Source organism: Tachypleus tridentatus, chromosome 5, assembly GCF_004210375.1.
Source record: "Tachypleus tridentatus isolate NWPU-2018 chromosome 5, ASM421037v1, whole genome shotgun sequence".
In the NCBI taxonomy this organism is placed as follows: domain Eukaryota; kingdom Metazoa; phylum Arthropoda; class Merostomata; order Xiphosura; family Limulidae; genus Tachypleus; species Tachypleus tridentatus.
The window spans coordinates 9,274,777-9,295,926 of record NC_134829.1 but is presented as its reverse complement, the minus strand read 5'-3'; the positions used below and the strand labels follow the sequence as shown (position 1 = coordinate 9,295,926).

At 32.3% G+C, this 21,150-nt stretch overlaps 2 protein-coding genes across 17 annotated transcripts in view; one reads left to right on the top strand and one right to left on the bottom strand.

Annotated features, from left to right (window-relative positions):
* LOC143250479 (cyclin-Q-like) overlaps positions 1–21,150 on the bottom strand; it is a 477,792-nt gene that overhangs the window by 404,842 nt on the left and 51,800 nt on the right. The window lies entirely within an intron of this gene.
* LOC143250467 (KICSTOR complex protein SZT2-like) overlaps positions 1–21,150 on the top strand; it is a 65,048-nt gene that overhangs the window by 32,693 nt on the left and 11,205 nt on the right. For 4 of the 15 annotated variants that reach the window (XM_076501033.1, XM_076501034.1, XM_076501036.1 and 1 more), the window contains 6 exons: positions 4,252–4,319; positions 4,940–5,067; positions 5,407–5,511; positions 7,365–7,505; positions 10,371–10,521; positions 11,991–12,542. The exons of 1 other annotated variant lie outside the window; for it this stretch is intronic. Coding sequence is in view for 1 of the 14 variants with exons in the window: in XM_076501049.1 (XP_076357164.1) it covers positions 10,516–10,521; positions 16,624–16,874; positions 19,676–19,805 (387 nt within the window). In the remaining 13 variants the exon portion in view is untranslated. Of the gene's footprint in view, positions 1–4,251; positions 4,320–4,939; positions 5,068–5,397; positions 5,512–7,364; positions 7,506–10,370; positions 10,522–11,990; positions 12,551–16,623; positions 16,875–19,675; positions 19,815–21,150 lie in introns of those variants that run through there. 10 more of the 15 variants (XM_076501043.1, XM_076501042.1, XM_076501039.1 and 7 more) reach the window with 8 other exon arrangements.

The window sequence follows — 21,150 nt, the reverse complement described above, 5'->3', positions numbered from 1 at the left end:
GTTAGATACAGATAATTGCAAAAGTTTTTTGTAAGGAAGATATTTCGTGGGTGTGTACATAAATCAAGCTTTCCAGTACACCCTTTTTTAAAATTTACTATAGAAATTTAAACCTCTTGTGACATCTGAATTACTCACCAGTGTGGCTGAATCTGCTATAATATCCAGGCTTATGGAGAGTAAATTCTGTACCTTCTTCCTCCTTACAAAATTCAACACAACACATGACAGTGAATACATTATCTGGTTCTTAATTTTATAAAGGTGTCTTCTCCATGGATATCTTGCATTCTGTTTACTGATATTGTTAAATAAGACTTGTTTAAGCTTGTAAGTCACTATAAGGTGTTTAGGTTAATATGAATAATTCTACTATTTTATGGAAGAGGGACAGTTCAGCCAACCTTCTAAACTCTGTATCTTCATAGCTGCTTACTATTAATAGACAAGTTCTTTTGGCAGTGAATTTTATTTTTGATGTTAATAAATCAAGATTTTGGGCTGTACCCTGTATACTGGAAATTGTGACATCCTTTTCTAGCCTACCTAATTACCACCCAAATTCAATTTAATTACATTGCAGAAGAGGGCCATCTTTTTAATCAAGTTTTATACATTTATTTATTGGTATATTGAACTGTATTTTTTAGTTTAGTGTTGGTGGTCATTTTTACCCTTTAATAAAAATATATTCAAAAAAGATCTGTTATATCTTTCAACTGATTTATGCTAAAATATTTAGATTAATATTACAAAACACAGATTTTTTATGCATTTTTATTAAATAGAAACTGGTTTTAAGAAAATCTCCATTAAAAAGAGAAAAAGTGTGAAATTTCTTTAATCCAAGAAGGTTTGTAATAATAATAAGCTTTGAATGCATTGTATCTTGAAGGTATCTTTAATATCATTGTAAGAGAGTAACATCTTCATGAAGGGTAGTTGTTTTGGACGGTATAATCACTGTTACTTGTGAGACTATGCATATTTATTTTACAGACCAAGAATGTAAGAATTACTAACTTCAGTATATTAAGAGACAGTTGTCCTCAGACTTTTTTTTATTATTATTATTATTCTCTACATACTCAAAATAAATATCAGTGAAAGCACTACTCTTATGTGAGATCAGTGGTTAACTTAATTTGAATGATTATTCATATCTGGATTATTTCATTTGGTTCATATATTGGCTAAACTTCTCTGTTAAGAGAAACAGTTGCACATCAAATTCCTTCTATAAAATGCTTAACAGTTTAGTTTTTGAATGGTAATTTTCATTGTATCTATGATAGTGCTAAACTTAATTACACAGGATGAGAAGGCTGATCGTGGAGATCACATAATTTTACAAACTTTCTTGTTGGGGCAAAAGGACCTGTAATTATTCCAGTATGTTTAGCTATGTTTCTTACTTTGATAAACAGTTGTTGTTCAAAAATGTGGTTGTATTAATATTTGGATTGTAATTCTTTATAAGTCTAGTATATTATTTGTTTTTGAATTTCACACAAAGCTACATGAGAGCTTCCCTAATTTAGAGGGAGGGCAGCTAGTCATCACCACCCACTGCCAATGTTTGGGCTACTCTTTTACCAACAAATAGTGGGATTGACTTTTACATTATAACATCCCCATGGCTGAAAGGGCAAGCATATTTGAATCCATGACTCTCAGATTACGAGTCAAACACCTTAACCCACCAGGCCAGGCCGGGCCCGTGTAGTATATTATTTTGTTAATAATGCTGGTTTTATTGCAGTGATTGTTTTTGTTTTTCCCTAACCCCAGCTTTAACATTGTGAATAAGGGAGATGGTACACAGTGGTCTGGGGTGTGGTGTTGGGACTCTGTTCCTTTCTTAAGTGCTGTGCTGTGCAAATTGTTCTGCTTCTGTTAAGAATATTTAAGATATTTCTCTTTGAAATGTTCGTTGTTTTGACTTTACAGTGTTTAATGATCTTGTTGTTATATAAGTATTTTACCTTGCAAATGACTGATAATATAATCTCAAGTGTGAGCCTACCAGTGACAAATTTCACTGTTGAATTGTTTGAAATCTTCTATGTGTAAACTGGTAGACAACTGCCAGGGAAGTAAAATCAACAGAATAAAGTAGCTCGTGCTCATTTGATACACTTCACTGTGTCTTGCTGATCTAGATATTTTCATTGGCACGGGTACTGGAAGGTAATCTGTCGTCTGGCCTTGATGTTTCTCTTAGAGAGCAAAGGTTTCCTCCTTGCACACCTCCCATGTAAGTTAAACTTGTGCAGTCTCTTTCTGATTGTAGAGGCATGCACTTTCACATCAACAGTAGCCAGAACCTGCTGTAAATCCCGTGATGACATTTTAAAGTGTATGGAGACCTCCTATAGCATCTTGCGGTTTGCTCTCGGGGTGAACTTGCTTGGACGACCAGACCTGGGCATGTTGGCAGTTGTTTTGAAAGTCCTCCACTTGTTGCCTATTTTCCAGACAGTGGAATGGCTGATTTCGAAATCTTTTGGGATCTTTTTAAATCCCTTACCAGACTCATAAGCTGCTACAATTTTCTTTCTCAAAGCCTCATACAGCTCTTTTGCTCTCACCACGGTGCTCAATCTCACTCCAACAGTCAGGCATGTAAATCATGCAATTTAAATCATCTCATTCTTATATTGTCTATATGTGTAAGTTATGGTCATTGTGATTTGGCTTTGATTATATCCTAATTCAAATTTTAGGTTGAATACATGATATGGATTGGATATGTAAAACAAACAAAGAAAGAAAAAAAATTTAGTGTATGTGTGTGATACTTTGATGTGATCAGTGAATTGGATCCACTGATAACAGCAAATTTGTCCAGGAAGTGTGGGGTACTGTATTTAACAAGTTTTTTAGTGTATATAAAATAAGGGGAAAGTGTGTACAATTAACAAAATCTTTATTAAAATAAAACAGAAATAAACTGTTGATGTTTATGCTAAACTGTGCTTAGTTTTACAAATTTTAAAAATTTGAAAGGTTTTTTTTAAGGTTTACATTTTTTAGTAACTGGTAGTATAAGGTTGGAGCAGCTTATACTTTGTGCTAAATATTGACTGTTTTAAAATAAGGCTTTTTTGTAAAATTTGAAATCATCTTATTGTCAGTTAAACATATCTTGATATTGATAGATGGATGGTGTATGTATGTTTCTTCTTATGCTCTGTTAACTTCTTATTTTGATATCCAATATTTGAATTTTATTTTGGTGAAATGCAATCTAGTACCATTATTTAGACACTTCTCTTTTGCAGTAAATTAATATTGGATTGGTAACTCTGTCTCTTTCTTCACTCATTCCTCAGTACAAGATGAAAAAAGCTAGCAAACGTTGTTATTTCTACCATGAAACTTGAACTGTATCAGACACTATGTAAACCTGGGAATATGTTCTAGATTAGTTGTTTCAGTAACTTGTTTATACATGTTTTGAATATAGTTTACTGACCAAGTTTACTTTTAAAGTATTCCATACTTAGTGATCTTGAGATAATATCTGGGTATTTATAATTTGAAAAGACTTCAACATAGTAACTTAAGTTTCAAAACATTTAAATAAATTATTTCATGTAATCCAAGCAATCCTTAGTTCAAATGATACTTATAGGGTAGCAATTAATGTATTCCCAAATAACCAACCTGTTTACAAATTGTTCATTATTGTGATCATATTCGCCATAGGTTTTGCAGATCCTAATATTAAACAGTGGGATTAATGATAATGGTGTTTTTAATTGCATATATTTTTTGTTACTTGTATCTTGTATTAGGAACATTGTTGTGATTCCACAAGAATTAGATGTATAACTAGTCGAGAAAAATCATTTGAAAAAGTTAATGGGGTTCTGGACCCTACTGTTAATTTTAAGGGAAAAAAGTTGTTTTGACTATAACCATAAGTTTCAAGAAAAGTATTTATTTTTAGTTTTTTTCTCAAGAAGTACCTTTGTAGTTATGTGAAAATATACTTTGGATAGATATTTTACAAGATAATGTGTGTAATTATTTAAATGATGTAATAGCAATGTTTTAAGAAGTTGAGTACTAATTTCAAAATTTATTAAGAATTTCTATGGATGTATGCAAGAGATGGATAATCATTTATTAATTATGAATTTACATTTTTCATTGAGGAAAAAAGTTAGAAGTTTGTGATAACTTTTATTGAGCAAAATTCTAATCATTGTATGAATAATATTTCTTGTACAATAAATACTTTAGATTCTCCCAGTTCTTTAGTTTCAAGTAATCCACAGAAAAAACTTGCAGGTGACGAAGAAGAGTTTAATGTAAGAACTACACTTTGTTGTCATTAAAAAAAAAATGAGCTAATTAATGAAATAGTAGATAGTCTCTTGTTTTAGTTGAATGAAAATGCATGAAAATATATTTGGTTTATTATGAGCAGTCCTACTGTGTTGTATATATTTAAGGTTGAAATGTATATACATGTTCTTGACTTGTAATGAGTATATTTAAAATACATATATGTTACTGAACATTTATGCCCAGTGTAAAAGAATGTGAGAGAAGTTATTTCAAACAATGAATAATTTTCACAGCTGCACTGTCTCCTATAAAATTTTTGTTGTAGTATGAGGTCCATATTTATTTTTTAACAGGTATATTATTGTTACTCTGATCTGCTTTGCTGTTTACTTATAATTATTTTTAATACTATTCATTTGGTTGGTGTCTTTATCCTAGGTATATGCTAGTATAATAATAATTCAACTATATCTTGTTATATGTATGCTACTGAAGACAGCATTACTTGTTTAATTCTAAACTAGTGCGTGTACAATATTCTCTTGATATAAGACTGGTAACAATTTAAATCATCTCATTCTTATATTGTCTATATGGTCATTGTGATTTGGCTTTGATTATATCCTAATTCAAATTCTAGGTTGAATACATGATATGGATTGGATATGTAAAACAAACAAAGAAAAAAAAATAATGTAGTGTACGTGTGTGATACTTTGATCTGATCAGTGAATTGGATCTACTGATAACAGCAAATTTGTCCAGGAAGTATGTATTTAACAAGTTTTTTAGTGTATATAAAATAAGGGGCAAGTGTGTACAATTAACAAAATCTTTATTAAAATGAAACAGAAATAAGGGATGATGTGCAGACTGTAACAGTTGATGTTTATGCTAAACTGTGCTTAGTTTTACAGGTTTCACTCTCAGGATTGATAACTGAAAGCATTTAGACTGAAACTGTATTAGTCATAACGTATTTTACTAATTATCTTTCCCCAGAAAATATAACCATGTTTTGTCAATAATTTAAGTAACTCTCTATATGCCAAAGAGAATAACAACTATTTTTATACTTTTGACCTCGCTTTGGTTCAGGGTTTTCAGACCATGACACAAACCTGGACAACATTTCTATATCATCTAGAACTTCAACAACAAGGAAGAACCAACAGTGTATAGCATTACCAGTTCATGGAATTGGAGAAGTTGGTATGTATATGTAATAAAATATTGGAAATGAATATTACTTGTTAGTAATGGAGGGTTAATAATCAAGTTAGCTGGCAACAGTTTAACATATTTAGCAAAGTTATGAAATGGATTGAAACTAAAGTGAAAACAAATTTTAATGTCATAAAACAAAGAGGAAAGAATATAATATTTTAAATTCAAAAAAAGGGAAATAATGAACGTATCAGAAGCATTAAGCTAAAAAGATCCTAAAGGGGAAACCATACTTTTACCTCACTATCAAATTTTACCCATTTAAAAATGTAAAAAATTTGGCATTTTGTCACATATTTTTCTTCTTTGTAACAATGTACACTTTTTAAACTTTTAAATTTATTTTGTTTAATCTTTTTCGTACCATTCCCCAGTGTCACAATGATATATCTCTGAAATTACATGCAGCTTGCTTTAAATTACAAATTATGTTACCCATGAGCTATTACAACCTGTTCTTGTGCCTTTAGAACCATTTTTTATATTATAATTTTACTTACTCTAATCTTAACTAACCTAACAAATACACCTATATTTACATGTCAATTACTTTTACACTTATGCCTAAATAACAAACATTAAAAAAAGAAATAAAGTACTCAACTAATCTCCTGATTTTTTTCTTGAACTTTTCTATTTCTTTTTTCATACTTTTTTGAGGGGTGGTGGATAAAATAGGGTTGATGAGTTGGTTTGTAGATGTTTTGAATTTCACACAAAGCTACTCGAGGGCTATCTGTGCTAGCCATTCTTAATTTAGGACTGTTGGGCTACTGTTTTACCAACGAATAGTGGGATTGACCATGGCTGAAAGGGCGAGCATGTTTGGAATGACAGGGTTGCGAACCCACAACCCTCAGATTACGAGTCGCACGCCTTTAACACGCTTATGCCATGCTATACATTATAGTGTATATCAACTTCATTGATTTACTTCTACAGCTATTTATTGCTGTTTAGCCATAACTAACATTTAAAAAAAAAAAAGGGGTTATCTATGCTTATACTTTTACAAAAAGCTTCTCCTAACATCCCACAAAAATCAAAGCACTAAGTGATGGAGATGACACAAAAAGAAGCTGAGCTATAAATACATCAGTACCTTAAAACGATTCTCTGCCTTACTGTCAGTATATTTGGGATTTTCAAGAAACTGAGCAAATTCTGTCACAAGAAAATTTCCACAGCATGAAGATGAGTTTAGAGTAGGAATGGTAAAATGAAATACTGCAGAAATATCTAATAACAATCTATATCCATATACAAACTTCTAACATTATTTAATAATCAATATATTGTTGTATTTGTCTACTATTGTATTTTCAATCTTATCTGGTGCTCCTTTGCATTAAGGTGCAAGAAATATTACATAGTTATACATTTCTTTAACTTCGGAGAAAATTTTTTCTTTATTTTTCTTGCATTTCAGCAAGAAATAAACAAAAAATAATTCAACTGAATTATCCCTTCACCAAAGCAGCAGTATTTATTTCTCGTGCAAAAAATTTTGTTTTTAAAATTTGGTTGTAACACTGAAGTTTTTCCAAATCACTAAAATCAAATTAAATTTGGGTGGAAATTAGGTAGGCTAGAAAAGGATGTTACAATTTCCAGTATACAGGGTACAGCCCAAAATCTTGATTTAATAACATCAAAAATAAAATTCACTGCCAAAAGAACTTGTCTATTAATAGTAAGCAGCTATGAAGATACAGAGTTTAGAAGGTTGGCTGAACTGTCCCTCGTCCATAAAATAGTAGAATTATTCATATTAACTTAAACACCTTATAGTGACTTACAAGCTTAAACAAGCCTTATTTGACAATATCTGTCCACAGAATGCAAGATATCCATGGAGAAGACACCTTTATAAAACTAAGAACCAGATATCATGTGTTGTGTGGAATTTTGTAAGGAGGAAGAAGATACAGAATTTACTCTCCATAAACCTGGATATTATAGCAGATTCAGCCACACTGGTGAGCAATTCAGATGTCACAAGAGGTTTAAATTACTATACTAAATTTTAAAAAAGGGTGTACTGGAAAGCTTGATTTATGTACACACCCACGAAATATCTTCCTTACAAAAAACTTTTCCAATTATCTGTATCTAACTTAGGTAATTATTATACATTACATATTTACTAAACAAATAATAAAAGGATATATATAGAACATGGTAAGACAAAATACCCATTACTACCACAGTCAAATCCTATAATATTAAGGATGTTGTCTTAAAGGTCTCTAAAAAGCACAAACCTGAAAGTGAGCTTTCGTCTTTCCTCTTGCTAAGTCCATACCCTGAATGTCCTTCACAAAGTGTTTCATTCAATCTATAACAACACAAAAGTGTTTTTGTTAGTTATATATACCACTATTTTATATCTCTATTACACTGCAATCTCCCACACAGTCAACTATAAAGACACTTAAAAACCTGATTACATAGTTTCATAAACAATGAACACTGTCAGTTTACATACAGAAAGAAAATATTATATAAAATTACAAGAAATGACAGTATATGTTTCACCTAATTAAAAAAAAATTAAATCTAAGATTGTTATCATGAAACATCTAAAAGTAAATAAATAATTTGTGTGCTTTAATGAACACAACAATATCAGCAAGTGTCTCAGATAGAATACTGATCCACATCTTTCTTGATATACAAACATATTCTTCCTATTATTGACAGAAAATGAATTTAGCACTGCCCAGAGAGCTCGGATCCCTATTCAACACAAATTTAAATTTCAGATTTGGAAAGTTGGAAAATAAAAATCACACATTGTGTTCATCTAGGGGTGTTATCCTTTCATCTTCATATATGGGATTTGCCTGGTCCATAACCATCTATACTTTCCAAATGTGTACCACTTTCTATATCTTGTCCTTCGTTTTTTTTTCTTCTTTCTGTCAACAGAAGTGGCAAACTTTTCACCACTGTTTTGTCTACCACTTCCTTCCTGTTCTATGGTGACTCACCGCTCAGTCCTTTTCACGTGGTTGTTTAGCTATGGACTATCAATCTTCACTCTAGCTGGTTATTGGATAGCTTGGTTTTCTACATTTTGCCTTCCCACTTTATTCCGACCCTTTTCATGCCTCGTTGGGACCTGACAATGATTTTATATTCTCTGACACATGCTCTGTTTGAATTATTGGCTTCTAGACATATTTCCATCTCCTTACCTATGGTCTCCATTGTTCTGATTTTAATATCATTAGTGTTTTTCACAGTCTTACATTGTACTTATACTTACTTTACCCAGACCTGGCTTCTTTTCTAAGACTTCTGTTACTTGGGATGGTGATTGTACTTTTCATCCTATTTCCCTCCCTCCTGTTTCTTTCCTATATACTCATTTAGACTCATCTTCTGCATCTTGTCTTGGTGTTATTTGGCACGTACGTATTTTAAGGGCTCCTGCTATTTTTTTTATTCTACCGTTGGACCCCTCATTGTCTAGATCTGTTGCCTGCTACTATTACAGTGTGGATAAGCCAACTCCTTCAGTTTGGATATTATCTGTATGCTAGTACATGTGGATGATTCTCACATGTCTTTCATAAAACCTGCTTTATTTCCTGCTGAGTTTTAACTCTAATCTATTTTTTTCAATCTTCACACTGCCTTTGGGTAGGGTAAGTATATTTTCTTTTTTCAGCACCCATTTCTCTTTCATTGGATCCTGCCAGACAGCTGGCGTTGCCTCCTACGGTATATGAATTTTCCAAAATTTGCATATGGTTTAGGGTAATAATAATAATAAAAAAAAGTGGTCAATCCTTTTGCCCTGGCATTACCAGTCCTCACTGTCATGTTAGGGTCTTCTGCAAGGTTGCTTGGGGTATCCTTGGTATTATATTTATCTAAGTTGCCTAGTGCAGCATCTACCATTCCATGGACTTTCATGGAAAAGACCAGTGTCAGGAGGGTGTCTACCAAGTTCTTGCTCTTGCAGACTTTTAAAAGTAGTCTCATGTTACTGTCTCCAGTAAAAGACCTTTTTGGCAGGTATCTGATAAGGATCTTGATATATACTGAGGTCTTCCAAGTGTAAATTCTTCTCCCTTTGTTCAGATTCCTGGCTACTAGTTCACTTCATGTTAAATGTGATTTTAAAAATGGTGTTAATCAGAAAATTTGATAATATCAAGGCTTCTTATTGTCTAAAGTTGTTCATATTTGAAAATTGGGAATTCTATTAACTTATTGATTCTAATGATTTAGCTCTTGCAGATACTTAGGTTAGAATCAGTATCCTTACCTGATTAGGCTGGATGCTGCCCAGACTTTAGAATGTTAAAACTATTAATATAAGATTTTATAATTTGTAACCTGTTGCCATAGAAACATGAGTGTGCTAAAAGAGCGACGGTTACATGTCACTTTGGTTAGTAGTGAGTGATATTGAAGTAGCTTCATTTCCTCTAGTATATTAATTAAGAATTGGGGATGGCTATACATAACTTTGAAGTTTTACACAGAATTATAGAACAATACAATCTTTATTACGGGTTCACTGTGGCTCATCTTTTACATTTAAATTTTCTGGGGAAAATTTTTGTAAGTTGTTTGAACATGAACATGCATCCTGTTACTTTGTTAGAATTTAAATTTCTGCTTTAACATGACTCCTTAGTTTGAGAATGTATCAAATCTAACTAATCCTTTCAACTTGCAACACTAATATAGATTATTATAAATTTTTTAAATCAACATGAAAAATATGTAACATTATATTCTTCTTAAATTCTGTGTTAAGTTTTAATTTATTTTCATGTATTGTACATGCATATAGTTACATAGTATTCCTTTAACCATCTTAACAGGATGTTGTAAGTGTGTTGAAGATGGGCACATGTCACAAGATTGTCCTAATGTAGGTGGGGACGGGAGAAGTAAATCTGGTTGCTTCAAGTATGGTGAAAATGGACACGTCTCATGAGACTGTAAAAATCCTGACAGAAGTTGGACATGATGGTAAGTTTTATGTAAACTGTTTTGATGTTACAAGATACTACTATATTTTAGGATGTCTGTAAAGAAGTTGAAGGTTTACTTGTAAGAGTAATGCATGTTGAAAAAAACGATTAAAGAAAACCTGATACGGAACTTACTCTATCATCAGTATTTAACTTTCTAACAGGTTATGCAACAATTAGCTATAGAAAAACATGAAATGAAGTATACTTTTTCCACTAAGATGGCCCTGATTGTGGATCCCTGCATGTGGTGATGGGACCTCCCAGGGATGGTTTTGTTCTTTCAGTTTACCTCCTCTGGAATCTAAACATCCACCCACGTGTTTGCCACATGTGGCGAAAGAAGAAGAGGATCCTTGTAGTTGAGGGGTCAAACCGTTACACACCACTTTGGCCTTGAATTCCTTGGGTCGGTCGGCTAGTCCACTTGGGCTCGGGTCAATCAAGTACCAGTGTTGGAAGTTCTCAATTATAAATACTTAAAGTTGTGAGAATATTGTGTTCATTGTTTTAACCAAACTTCTACCTGTTTTTCCAGTAAATCTTATCTGTGTATTTAAGGCAGTACTCAAACTGCACTATTTATATTGACTTGCTTAGTTCTCTTCAGGCCCTGGAATTGCTTCACGTTGGTTCACCACCCTGTTCTTGCTGATATTCAAAACCGACTGGGCCATTTCTCTTTAACATCTATTTCTATCCAGTTTTCTGGATATCGGCCACGTTGGTATTCATGGGAAAGAGCTTGCCGACACTGCAGCTAAATCTATCTGCTCTGGCACTGTCATCGCTGTGTCTATTCCATACATGGACTATGGTCCTGTATTCAAGACTCGCTCTGTGCCAACTGGCAGTCGACTTGAAGTGAACAATGAGAAAACAAGCTTTTCCAAATAAAACCCTATAGTGGAGTTTGGCTGCCTTGCTTCCGTAAGGTTCGGAAGGGGGAAGTTGTTCTGACTGGACTACGCATTGGTCGCAGTCTTTTAACACATCGTTTCCTTTTATCTGGAACTGATGCACCGATGTGTAGTTTGTATAACACTCAGATTACTATAAGCTACATTGTACTTTCTTGCCATCCTTATGACTCTCAACGGCACTATTTTAAACATGTTCTGTCCCAAGGTTTTTCCATAACATTAGACAGTGTTATTGGTGAAGGTGACACTGTCCACCTTGATAATGTTTTTAGTTTTTTAACAGCCATTAATCTTTTTAATGTCATTTAAATGTTTTATATTTCTTCATTTAATCTTTTTTATTGTGGTTCCACTTTAAGAGTCACAATCTCTCTAGTTCAATTTGAAATTAGAAAATGGCCATAACATTAAATTCCAGAACTGGAAAGGCCAACTTCAGGTGACTAATGCTGCTGTTTAAACTACTCGTCAGTCGTCCTGGCGAGTTTTTTATTACAATTTTGCTACATGTCTTTTAACACTTTTATTACCTACTTTTTGATAGTGGCTGTAATGACACATAACCCAGAACCAGGACTGGAAAGGCCAACTTCAGGTGACTGACTGTGGTTCTTGTACTTACCTGTTAGTCTTCTTGGCGGGTTATGATAATTACCATTATGCTACAGACAGCTCGTTACGACTTTTGTTACTGTAGTTTTTCTCTTAACGTTGTAGACTAGATGTAAACATTGGTTTTATGCTATTTATGTTTTTACTTGCTGTTTTGTTTTACTTTCATGTCCTTTTATGAATTTTACTACATTTACTTTAATTTTACCTTTTTTCCGGATGTTGGGCGCAGATAGCCTTGCTCCTTTGTGCCATAAAACACGAAATCAACCAACCAACCACTGAGATATAAAAAATTTCCAGATCTTAACACATTGTAGTCAGACTAGTAACAAAACAGACTCTATTTCCACTAACAAATCTTTAGCATAAGTATTTCATAAAAAAAATCTGATTCTTTTTATACAAAATACCTGTAATCTTTACTAAATACCTACCTAATTTAGTGAAGATATGAACGTTGTGTCAAAAGTTAGCATAAATACTTGACATGTGCAAATGTGTAGAACTTGTGTATATTATACTGAGCCTGTAGCAAAAGGATTAAGTTGTAATTTCGTTTTTTCATTACTAATGAAATTTGAGTCAAATTTTCTTATTGTTAACTTGTTGTCTTTTCCTCCAAGATAGGTTTTTCTGTTGTGTCCTTTATCCTTTTCTTTAGTGGACTTGTAAGTTTGATAATTGTTTTTTAACATACAAGTTCCATAATGGTTTTGTATGTCAAATGTTGTTTATTAATTTATATTGCTGTACTTCATGACAATTCTAGTGGGCTCTAAGTTCTGTCTGAAGGTTTCTACCTATCTATCTATTTCCTTCCTTCCTCCTCTTTGGGATCATTTTTCTTCAAAGATTGGTCTGTTCAAGATTTACTACACAAAGGGGCTGCCAAATGGGTGTTACTCATTCCCCTTGAGTGTAATTCCCATCTAATTGTTGTCCCTCTAAAGACAGATGTTTGGAAACCTGTTATAGAATTGTCCAAGTTGAACTTTTAACTGAAGTCACTGTGCTTTACCATGGAGTATTACCTCTCACAGGGTTTTTTTTCCCTGGAACTCTGAATGATCAAATCATGATGGTTGCTTATCTTCATATACCAAGTGTTCTTGTGTCATGCTGTTTTCTATGGTTCTTCCATTTCCAGGTGCTACTGTTTGGTTCTTCTTTATTTCCTTGTTTTATGAAGTGGAATAATGTTTCTTTGGTGGATTGGGTGAGGGGAGCTTTCCTCAATTCCCAAGAGATTTCTGGTTGGTTGTTTATTGAGGAGACTTCTTTCCATTTGATATATCCTGGAACGTTTTGCAGTTTATTGGACTCTGTATTATTTCCTCTGCAAGGTGGTTGTGGTTCAAACTGATTATTCCACTGTTATCAGCTATATCACTAAGCAAGGATAATTAAATTTAGATCTTTATTTTCAGACTATGAATCTTCTTCACTGGGCCTACTAGAACTACCTAGTAGTCTTCACTTATGTATCTGCACTCAAATCAGACTCTTCTTCAGAGTCTTTTTCCCCTTATCCAGATGACAACTTTTTTCTTTCTCACTACTCTGTATTGGCCTGGAGCAACATCCCTGGCCTTTCCTTTGTCTCAGTCTCTCCTCTGACAATTGCAATCAGATATAGTTCATACCATTCTCACTGAATTCCACTTGCTCATGTGGCTTTTGCATCAGCATCGACTTGCTCATCATGTAGCATCTTTCCTCTTCCATTCCATTCTTCCTTTCTCCTTGTCTTTATACCAGAGGCAGTGGTTTTCTTCATATCTTGGTCCATTTGCTGTGGCTTTCATCCTTCCTGTCCTTTTGTATATCTTATTTACCAGTTCTTTGCCTGGTTGTTTGATCAGAGTTTGTTTGTATCAGCTGTTCATAGTTATAGGACTACCCTGTCAAACACCTTGAGATTCTCCTGTTTAAAGAAAACTCTCATCCCATATTATTTCCTTCATTTCTTGTTCTATTCTTGTCTGTCCCCTGTTACTTTGTTTTATCATATTGGATCTCAACTTTGTACTTCATGTGCTGTCCAGTTGTCTATTTGAACCCATTGCTACGTGTACCATCTCTTTCTCTTCCTTACTTGTGGTCATTGATGTTTCTTGCATACTTTATCATTCCTCTTATGTTATCCTCCATCCTTATCCTTTCTTTCCTTGACATCTGTTTGCCCAGGTTTGGCCTTTTTACCTTCTCTCCTGTTTCTTTCTCTTTCATTTCCTACTTGTTATACTCCCCTTTGGTTACAGATAAACTTCTTTGTCCAATTTGTTCCCTAAGATGTTGTGTGGTCCATAATACCTCGATTCGTGTTGTTATTTCTGTCTATTTATTCCAAGGATTCCCTATGTCCCCATATGTACTCACTGGTTAAGTTTATCAACTTGTATGATTGCTTATTCGGTTTGTCCGTAGAAGGTCGCCAATAACACAATGTTTCTTCTCACCAAGATCATCATATAACTATCACTTTTATCTGTTTGCCAGTCTTTGGAGGATATCATTCAGGCTCGAATGTGAATACCTCACTATACGTTTGTTGCACATTATATGCATGACCTAGGATAGGTATTGTTTGCCTTCTGTGATGATTCTACACGTCTCATCACCTTTGACTGTGCTAGACCAGAATATTACTTTTCATACATATTTTTAGTTGATAAATAATGTATTTCAGGGTCTCGCATGCTGACAGGTCTTATATGGTCAGATGTGCTCCATGTTATACTTGCACTAGAATTCAATAATTATATTGATATGGGGTGTTTCTGTAAGTCTGTAAAACTACTGGCAGCTTGTATATGTATCTCTCTCTCTCTCTCATAATGTATGTATGTATGTTGTTTTCTGCCCATCCCCACTGATTTCTGCAATCAGGCTTTATCTGCTTTTCAAATAGGGAATTATGGACACCCATTGCACTGTCCTCAGTGTGTTGTTCTTCTGGCCTCCTTCTTTGCCACGTTTCTTCTAGTGGAGAATGGGAGTCCTTACCACTTCTGGTTCTAACTTGTCAGAGTGGTAGGTCATAAAGATTTCTTCTCGAGTGGGTGTTGGAAAACTACTTTCTAGCCCATGTGTATCCACTAAGTGAAAAAGAGAGCTGTAGTTTTTCTTATGGTTACAGTACAAAATAATGAATTGTACAATAATATTCAGTATCCATGATGCTGCTCCTGGATGTTTTTTGCTTAGGCAAACTGCACTTGGCCTATCCAAATTTCAAGCCCTAGCTACTTATTGCTGTTTTTCTCTAGCTCATTTACTGGCATTATGATACAACTCACTGTCACTATGTTTGGTATTGCATCTTGTTTCTTATAATTGATGTGGACAGAGGTCTAGTTATGAATCCTACATGTCCAGGGCACTTCACCCTGATGTTTTTTTTATTGCTAAGTCTTATATGAGGTGTTTCCACTGAATGTTTTTCCAGATTGACGACACTTGGCATAAACAAATGTAACCAAAGGCACTTTCCTTAACATTGCATACACACAAGCCTTCCTATTTTTCTCAACTCCTTACTGTATCTTGTCATAGTTATTCAGTATTTCCTATAGTGATTCAGTGCTATATATCTTTTATTGTGCCTGTCAATTCAGTTCAGACCCAATTATATCACTATTTATTCCTGTTCCAGAAATAGTGGTATTCCATCAGTACACTTTCTTTTCATATTCTAGTACACTTTCTTTTGCATATTCTAGTATACCTGTTCTTTCAGTGCAGTTGATTTCAGTTAGGATTGTTCTTGAATAGTTGAGGGAGCTACCTGTATGCTTGATGACAATTTTCAAAAGTTAGGATTGTTCTTGAATAGTAGAGGGAGCTACCTGTGTGCTTGATGAGAAGTAATTTCTTAATTTAAAAGGAAATGTAAAGAAAAAAAGTTAAATATTGATTTTTGTGTGTCTAGTTGTCTTATTGCTCAGTTAATATTTTATTATGCCCACCATACAACATGTACAAGTAGCCAACTAATTAGAAACGCAAATTTGAAATACATACAAGCTAAATATGAAATAAGAATTTCGCACCTTTAGCAGATTCATAAAAAGTAGGTATCTTGTAAAATCATAGAGTGGTTTCTCCCACATCTTTTAAAAGTTCTTATCTAGCCCCACATACTACTCTTTAACTCCTGTTTATAACCAACAGAAAGAGCATTTTTCCCTTTACATTTCCACCTGATTTTGTAGTGTTTCTGTCAGAGCTATTTAAACGTTAGCTGAAACTTCAACTTCAGATGAGAATGTCACATTTAGAAGATGCTATATCTCTTTCTCACTGATATTTTTTTTCAACTTTCGATAGATTTGATTTGATTTGGTTTTTTATTTTAGTAAAATATATATATATATATATGACGGAATCGAAAATATCATTTATATGTGTGTGAAACTTAAAATTAATGTTTACAATACTATTTTATTGTCAATTAAAGTAATATGCATGCTAAAATACAAATACAACTTAAAAAACATTTTTAGTTGAAGATTATGCAGATGTTTAATTCATGTTTTGTTTTGTTTTGCTGATTTACCTAGGTAAATCAAGGTCACCACCTTGAAAAACAAGATGTTGAAGCAGTTGTGGATGGAATCTGCCAGGAAAACCTACTAGAAGTGGATATTACTCATTTTTTGCAGATGATCTGTGGGCATGTAAAAGACTTCAAGGTTACAATGTCTCTGGAAGAGACTTGCAAGTCATTTGAAAAGAGTTCCAACAAAATTGTTTTGGAGCAGGATATATACAAGAAAGATGGAGATGCCAGTATGATACCAGAAGGAGAAAGGTGTGTAATTAAATATGTGTAATAAAATTAGGGTACTATGTAAATTTGTGAGTTATCACCCACAATAAGCCATTTATAATTATTAAAGATGTGCATGTAAAAGTAAATTCAGTCATGGAACAAGATTGAAATTAAACAACTAAACTGAAGAAAAAGTTAGAACATTAAAAACAGTAATTATTTTAGAAAACATCATTTTCAAACCACATGACTAAAAGTAAGGTTGAGAAGAAGAAATGTTCTCACAGAAAAGCATTTAAAATTCATTCTGAGGGCTACTAAGTATAGGCCTTAGATCTATGCTTTAAACTTTTTTTTGTATTATAACTTGATCTTTCATACTTTACTTTTTTTAATTTATATGTACAAGTCAAAAGATGGTGTCCACAAAAGTTATTGTTAATGCTTCCTTTGTCAGCATTAACATTAAAAATTAAATTTATGTAATCTTTGAGAATATACCAATGTTGATTGCACTTTATGTTGATAACATATGCATGCAATGTTAATGCAGTGGCTTCGCTGCAGTTGCAAGTCATGGTGCAATGGGTGACATGTTTAGCACTTGTTTAGTTCATCATAGAGAATTCCCAACCATTTGATAGATATGCATATATCAAAAATACAATTTAACATTTACAACTATTTGTGCTAGGATGGTTACCCCTAATAAACCAGGAAAAGGAAATAATGTAATGGAATGGAAAATAAGATTATTGTTAAAATAAGTAACAGAGAATAATAAGTAATTTCTTGAAGTTTGCATTCAAATCCCATCATGCTCATTTCACATTGGAAGTAGTTTATGTAGTTTGTTATGTATTAGTTCTAATTGTATTGTGTTGTGAATACTCTTCTTGTTTTGTTAAACAGAGTCTGCCAAGTGTGATAATTAATCTCAACAAATTGACTGCACTTATGTAATTGAATTATTAAAACTTACAAATCTTGATTGATGCTTCATGTAGTACATTTTGTACGTGGAAGTTTTGTAAGTTATTTATGTGGTTAGATAGGTTTTTTATGTTTGCATGTGCATATATTATGTCTGTGCATCCAAGCTTGATATTGTGTTGAGAGTAGGGACTATTTTAAAGAATTTTTCAGAGCTGTAGAAACAATGGGTTAAAATGTATACAATATTGTAAAGTCTTTTAGAGGGTTCTAAGCATTATCTTATGTATTTTTGTTATTTGAACTTTGGGATACAAAAGTTCATTTTTGGATTTAATGAAAATTTTAGTAAAATTGTACACTTTTGTATTAGATGTGAAAGAAACTTCTCTTAAAATTTTATCTGAAGATGCTGAAGTCTACATTTTATTGTAACATCCATTATTATACATAAAATGTGATGTACAATTGTTATTAAAATTTAGTGCTTTAGCAGGTCTCTGGGATTTGCACATAAAAGTCCAATTGCACAAAATCCAATCTCTTAACTGTAATGAGAACTTTAGAACTACATAAAATTGTTTGAGCTGCATGATATAATAGCTCCTGGTTGAAGAAAGCTGAAATAGAAACAACTCTCAACCAAAATTAAACTGATGAATAAAGAAGCCAAAAGAAAATATCAAACTTGCTAGTGTGTGAAATAATTTGCCCCAGAAAATCTAAAGTATTATTCATTATTCAGGAGACATGAATGAAGTGTGTAATATGATCAAAGAAATTATATTTAGTTGTCTTATTCTTGTAAATTAATAATTTAAACCCCTATGGTCAGTCTTTTATTTTTGTTATTTTGTGAAATAAAATTGCTGTATATGTGCATCAGATTTCACTTTGTTAGTATTTGTAAGATGCAATAAATTAATATGTAGAAAAGTAGGGAAAAGTTAAGTGACTACTCTGTATTATGCAGTTTTGTTTATTTGTGAAAATAAATTAATTCTTGTTACATATCCTCAAATTCCTTGTGTAGTACTAGAATATTGCAGATACATGTGTACTAAAATAATTGTTTATTAAAATATAGCATGTTGAAGGTTAATTTGCATTATTTGAGAAGCAAAGACAAAATTGTGCTCGTTTTTGATGATATTTATCATTGGAGCATTCTGTATCTGAGTATGATCTCATATTTTTATTTTTCTTTCCTGTTGTTTCCTAGTGGGAGGATAAATTTTCCTTTGGACCTTCTACAATGCCATCATCCTTGTGAACCTTTCCAACAACTTTATTCAAGCATTAAACAGAAATTCACAAAAGTTTATCAGACTTTCTTCCATCCCATTCCCTCACTTCCAGACTTTTATTATTTTTTTCTTTTCAGAACAGCAGGTGCACCAGGTGACATTACAGTTTTATTGAGCTGAGATAATAAGAAAATATATAATTTGAGTGAGATTAGGTTAACCTCATGAGGCTACATTTCTGTAATTTGTAGATTCAAGGTATTTATTACTCTTTGTTTGAAAAATATTTTTTTTGCTAGAAACTGTGAGTTTCATTGCCTGTAATTATAATTATCATTTTCTTTTTACAAATTGTTCCATAAAACAAAAGTTTAGAAGTATGAGTAAAAAGTTTGCGAGACAATGACAAGCTACTTTTTTGGTCATGAATCTAAGGTTGTGAATATTCAGTATAGCTTTGCTCCAAAATAAGCAGAGGCATTTCATAAATTAGGAATTTTTCTTGATTTGACAGTTAATTTAAATTTATTAAAGCTAGCTTTTGTTGTTTCAACTTCAGTGTTTGCTTGTAATTTATTGGTTTTGAATATTATTATGTGCAATGTAAAATGAAATGTATAATTTTTATTTTCCATTAATTTTCTTTGAAATTTATTCAAGGTGGAATATAATGATGTGGCTGGATAAACAATCAGATGATAATGAAAATGCAGAGAAGAGTGAAAGAGACAGATTCTCATATGGAACTTGTGCCTCATCAAAAACTGAATGGCGTGATTTATTTTTGTAGTTCACTAATGTTTCAATAAGTATGAAATATAATTGTAAACTTATATACCACTAAGTAGTCTAAAATGACTTTCAATAGCCTAAAACATATACAGTATCTTTTGAACTTCAATACATTTCAAAGTATGAAAAAAAAACTCATTTTGCTTGTAAGAGCTAATTCAGTTTTATATTATTCCATGTCACATATTTGAGAAGCTTTCTCAACAACGTCTAGTTGAATTTGATTTATACTTGCTCTGATAAAGGTAAAGATTGAACTTATCATGCATGAAAAATTTATTTTAAAACCTTAAGTAAAATGGACATTTCTGAATAGCAAGAAACATGACATTATTTTTATGAAAGGTTGTACAAACAAACTTGCTGTTCAGCTTTTGCTGTTGTATATATGGAAATAACTGCATTACATGTACATGTTCTAGAATAAAAATTGTTCCTGTATTTAGTGATGAAAGTAGTGAAGTTATTTGGAGTTTTTAAAGTTATGTATTACATGTTTGTTTTATTTTTTCACTACTAAGTTAGCTACTCTTTATATTAATGTAGAATGCTTTATTTACTTTTGAACTTGTATTTCATTCATGACATATTATGGATTTGCTTTTCTCAAACATAAAATTTAGCCCAATAGTACCCCACTTGCAATCTGTCACTGAATATGCTTGATCTTTGAGACATGAGGTATTTTAATGTGATGGTCATTCCCATTAATCATTGGTAAAATAGTAGCCCAAAAGTTTCTGATCAGTGTTTTAGAGACCTTTAAAACAACATTCTTAATATTATAGGATTTGACTGTGGTCTTTTGTCTTACCATGTTCTATATATATCCTTTTATTATTTGTTTAGTAAGTATGTGTTGTATAATCATTACCTAAGTTGGATACAGATAATTGTAAAACTTTTTACAATAGATAATGACTTATCATTATAACATTTTTGGAAGATATAAATCTTTAATTTCCTTTTAAATAAATAAGCTGTAGCATTTAAGTTAACAATACTTAATTTATATTTAGTCACATAATAGTACTAGAGAACATTTATTATGTTGAGAAGAGGTTAAAAGGATTGAAATAAATTATTTAATAACCTGTTTTTCAATGTTAATAATATAACAAACATAATAACAAAAGTATTATGGCCAGAGAACTCTTAAGGTACATGGAAATAGTATGTGCATAGTTTTATTTTAAAATTGATATTTGTTAAGACAGGCACTTAATTGTTTTTCTTCTGTTATTATATTATGGATGTAAAATGCTTATTTCTGTTCCTTATGTTATATTCTAATTATTATTTTCCGATTCTCCAACTTTCCAAATCTGAAATTTAAATTTGTG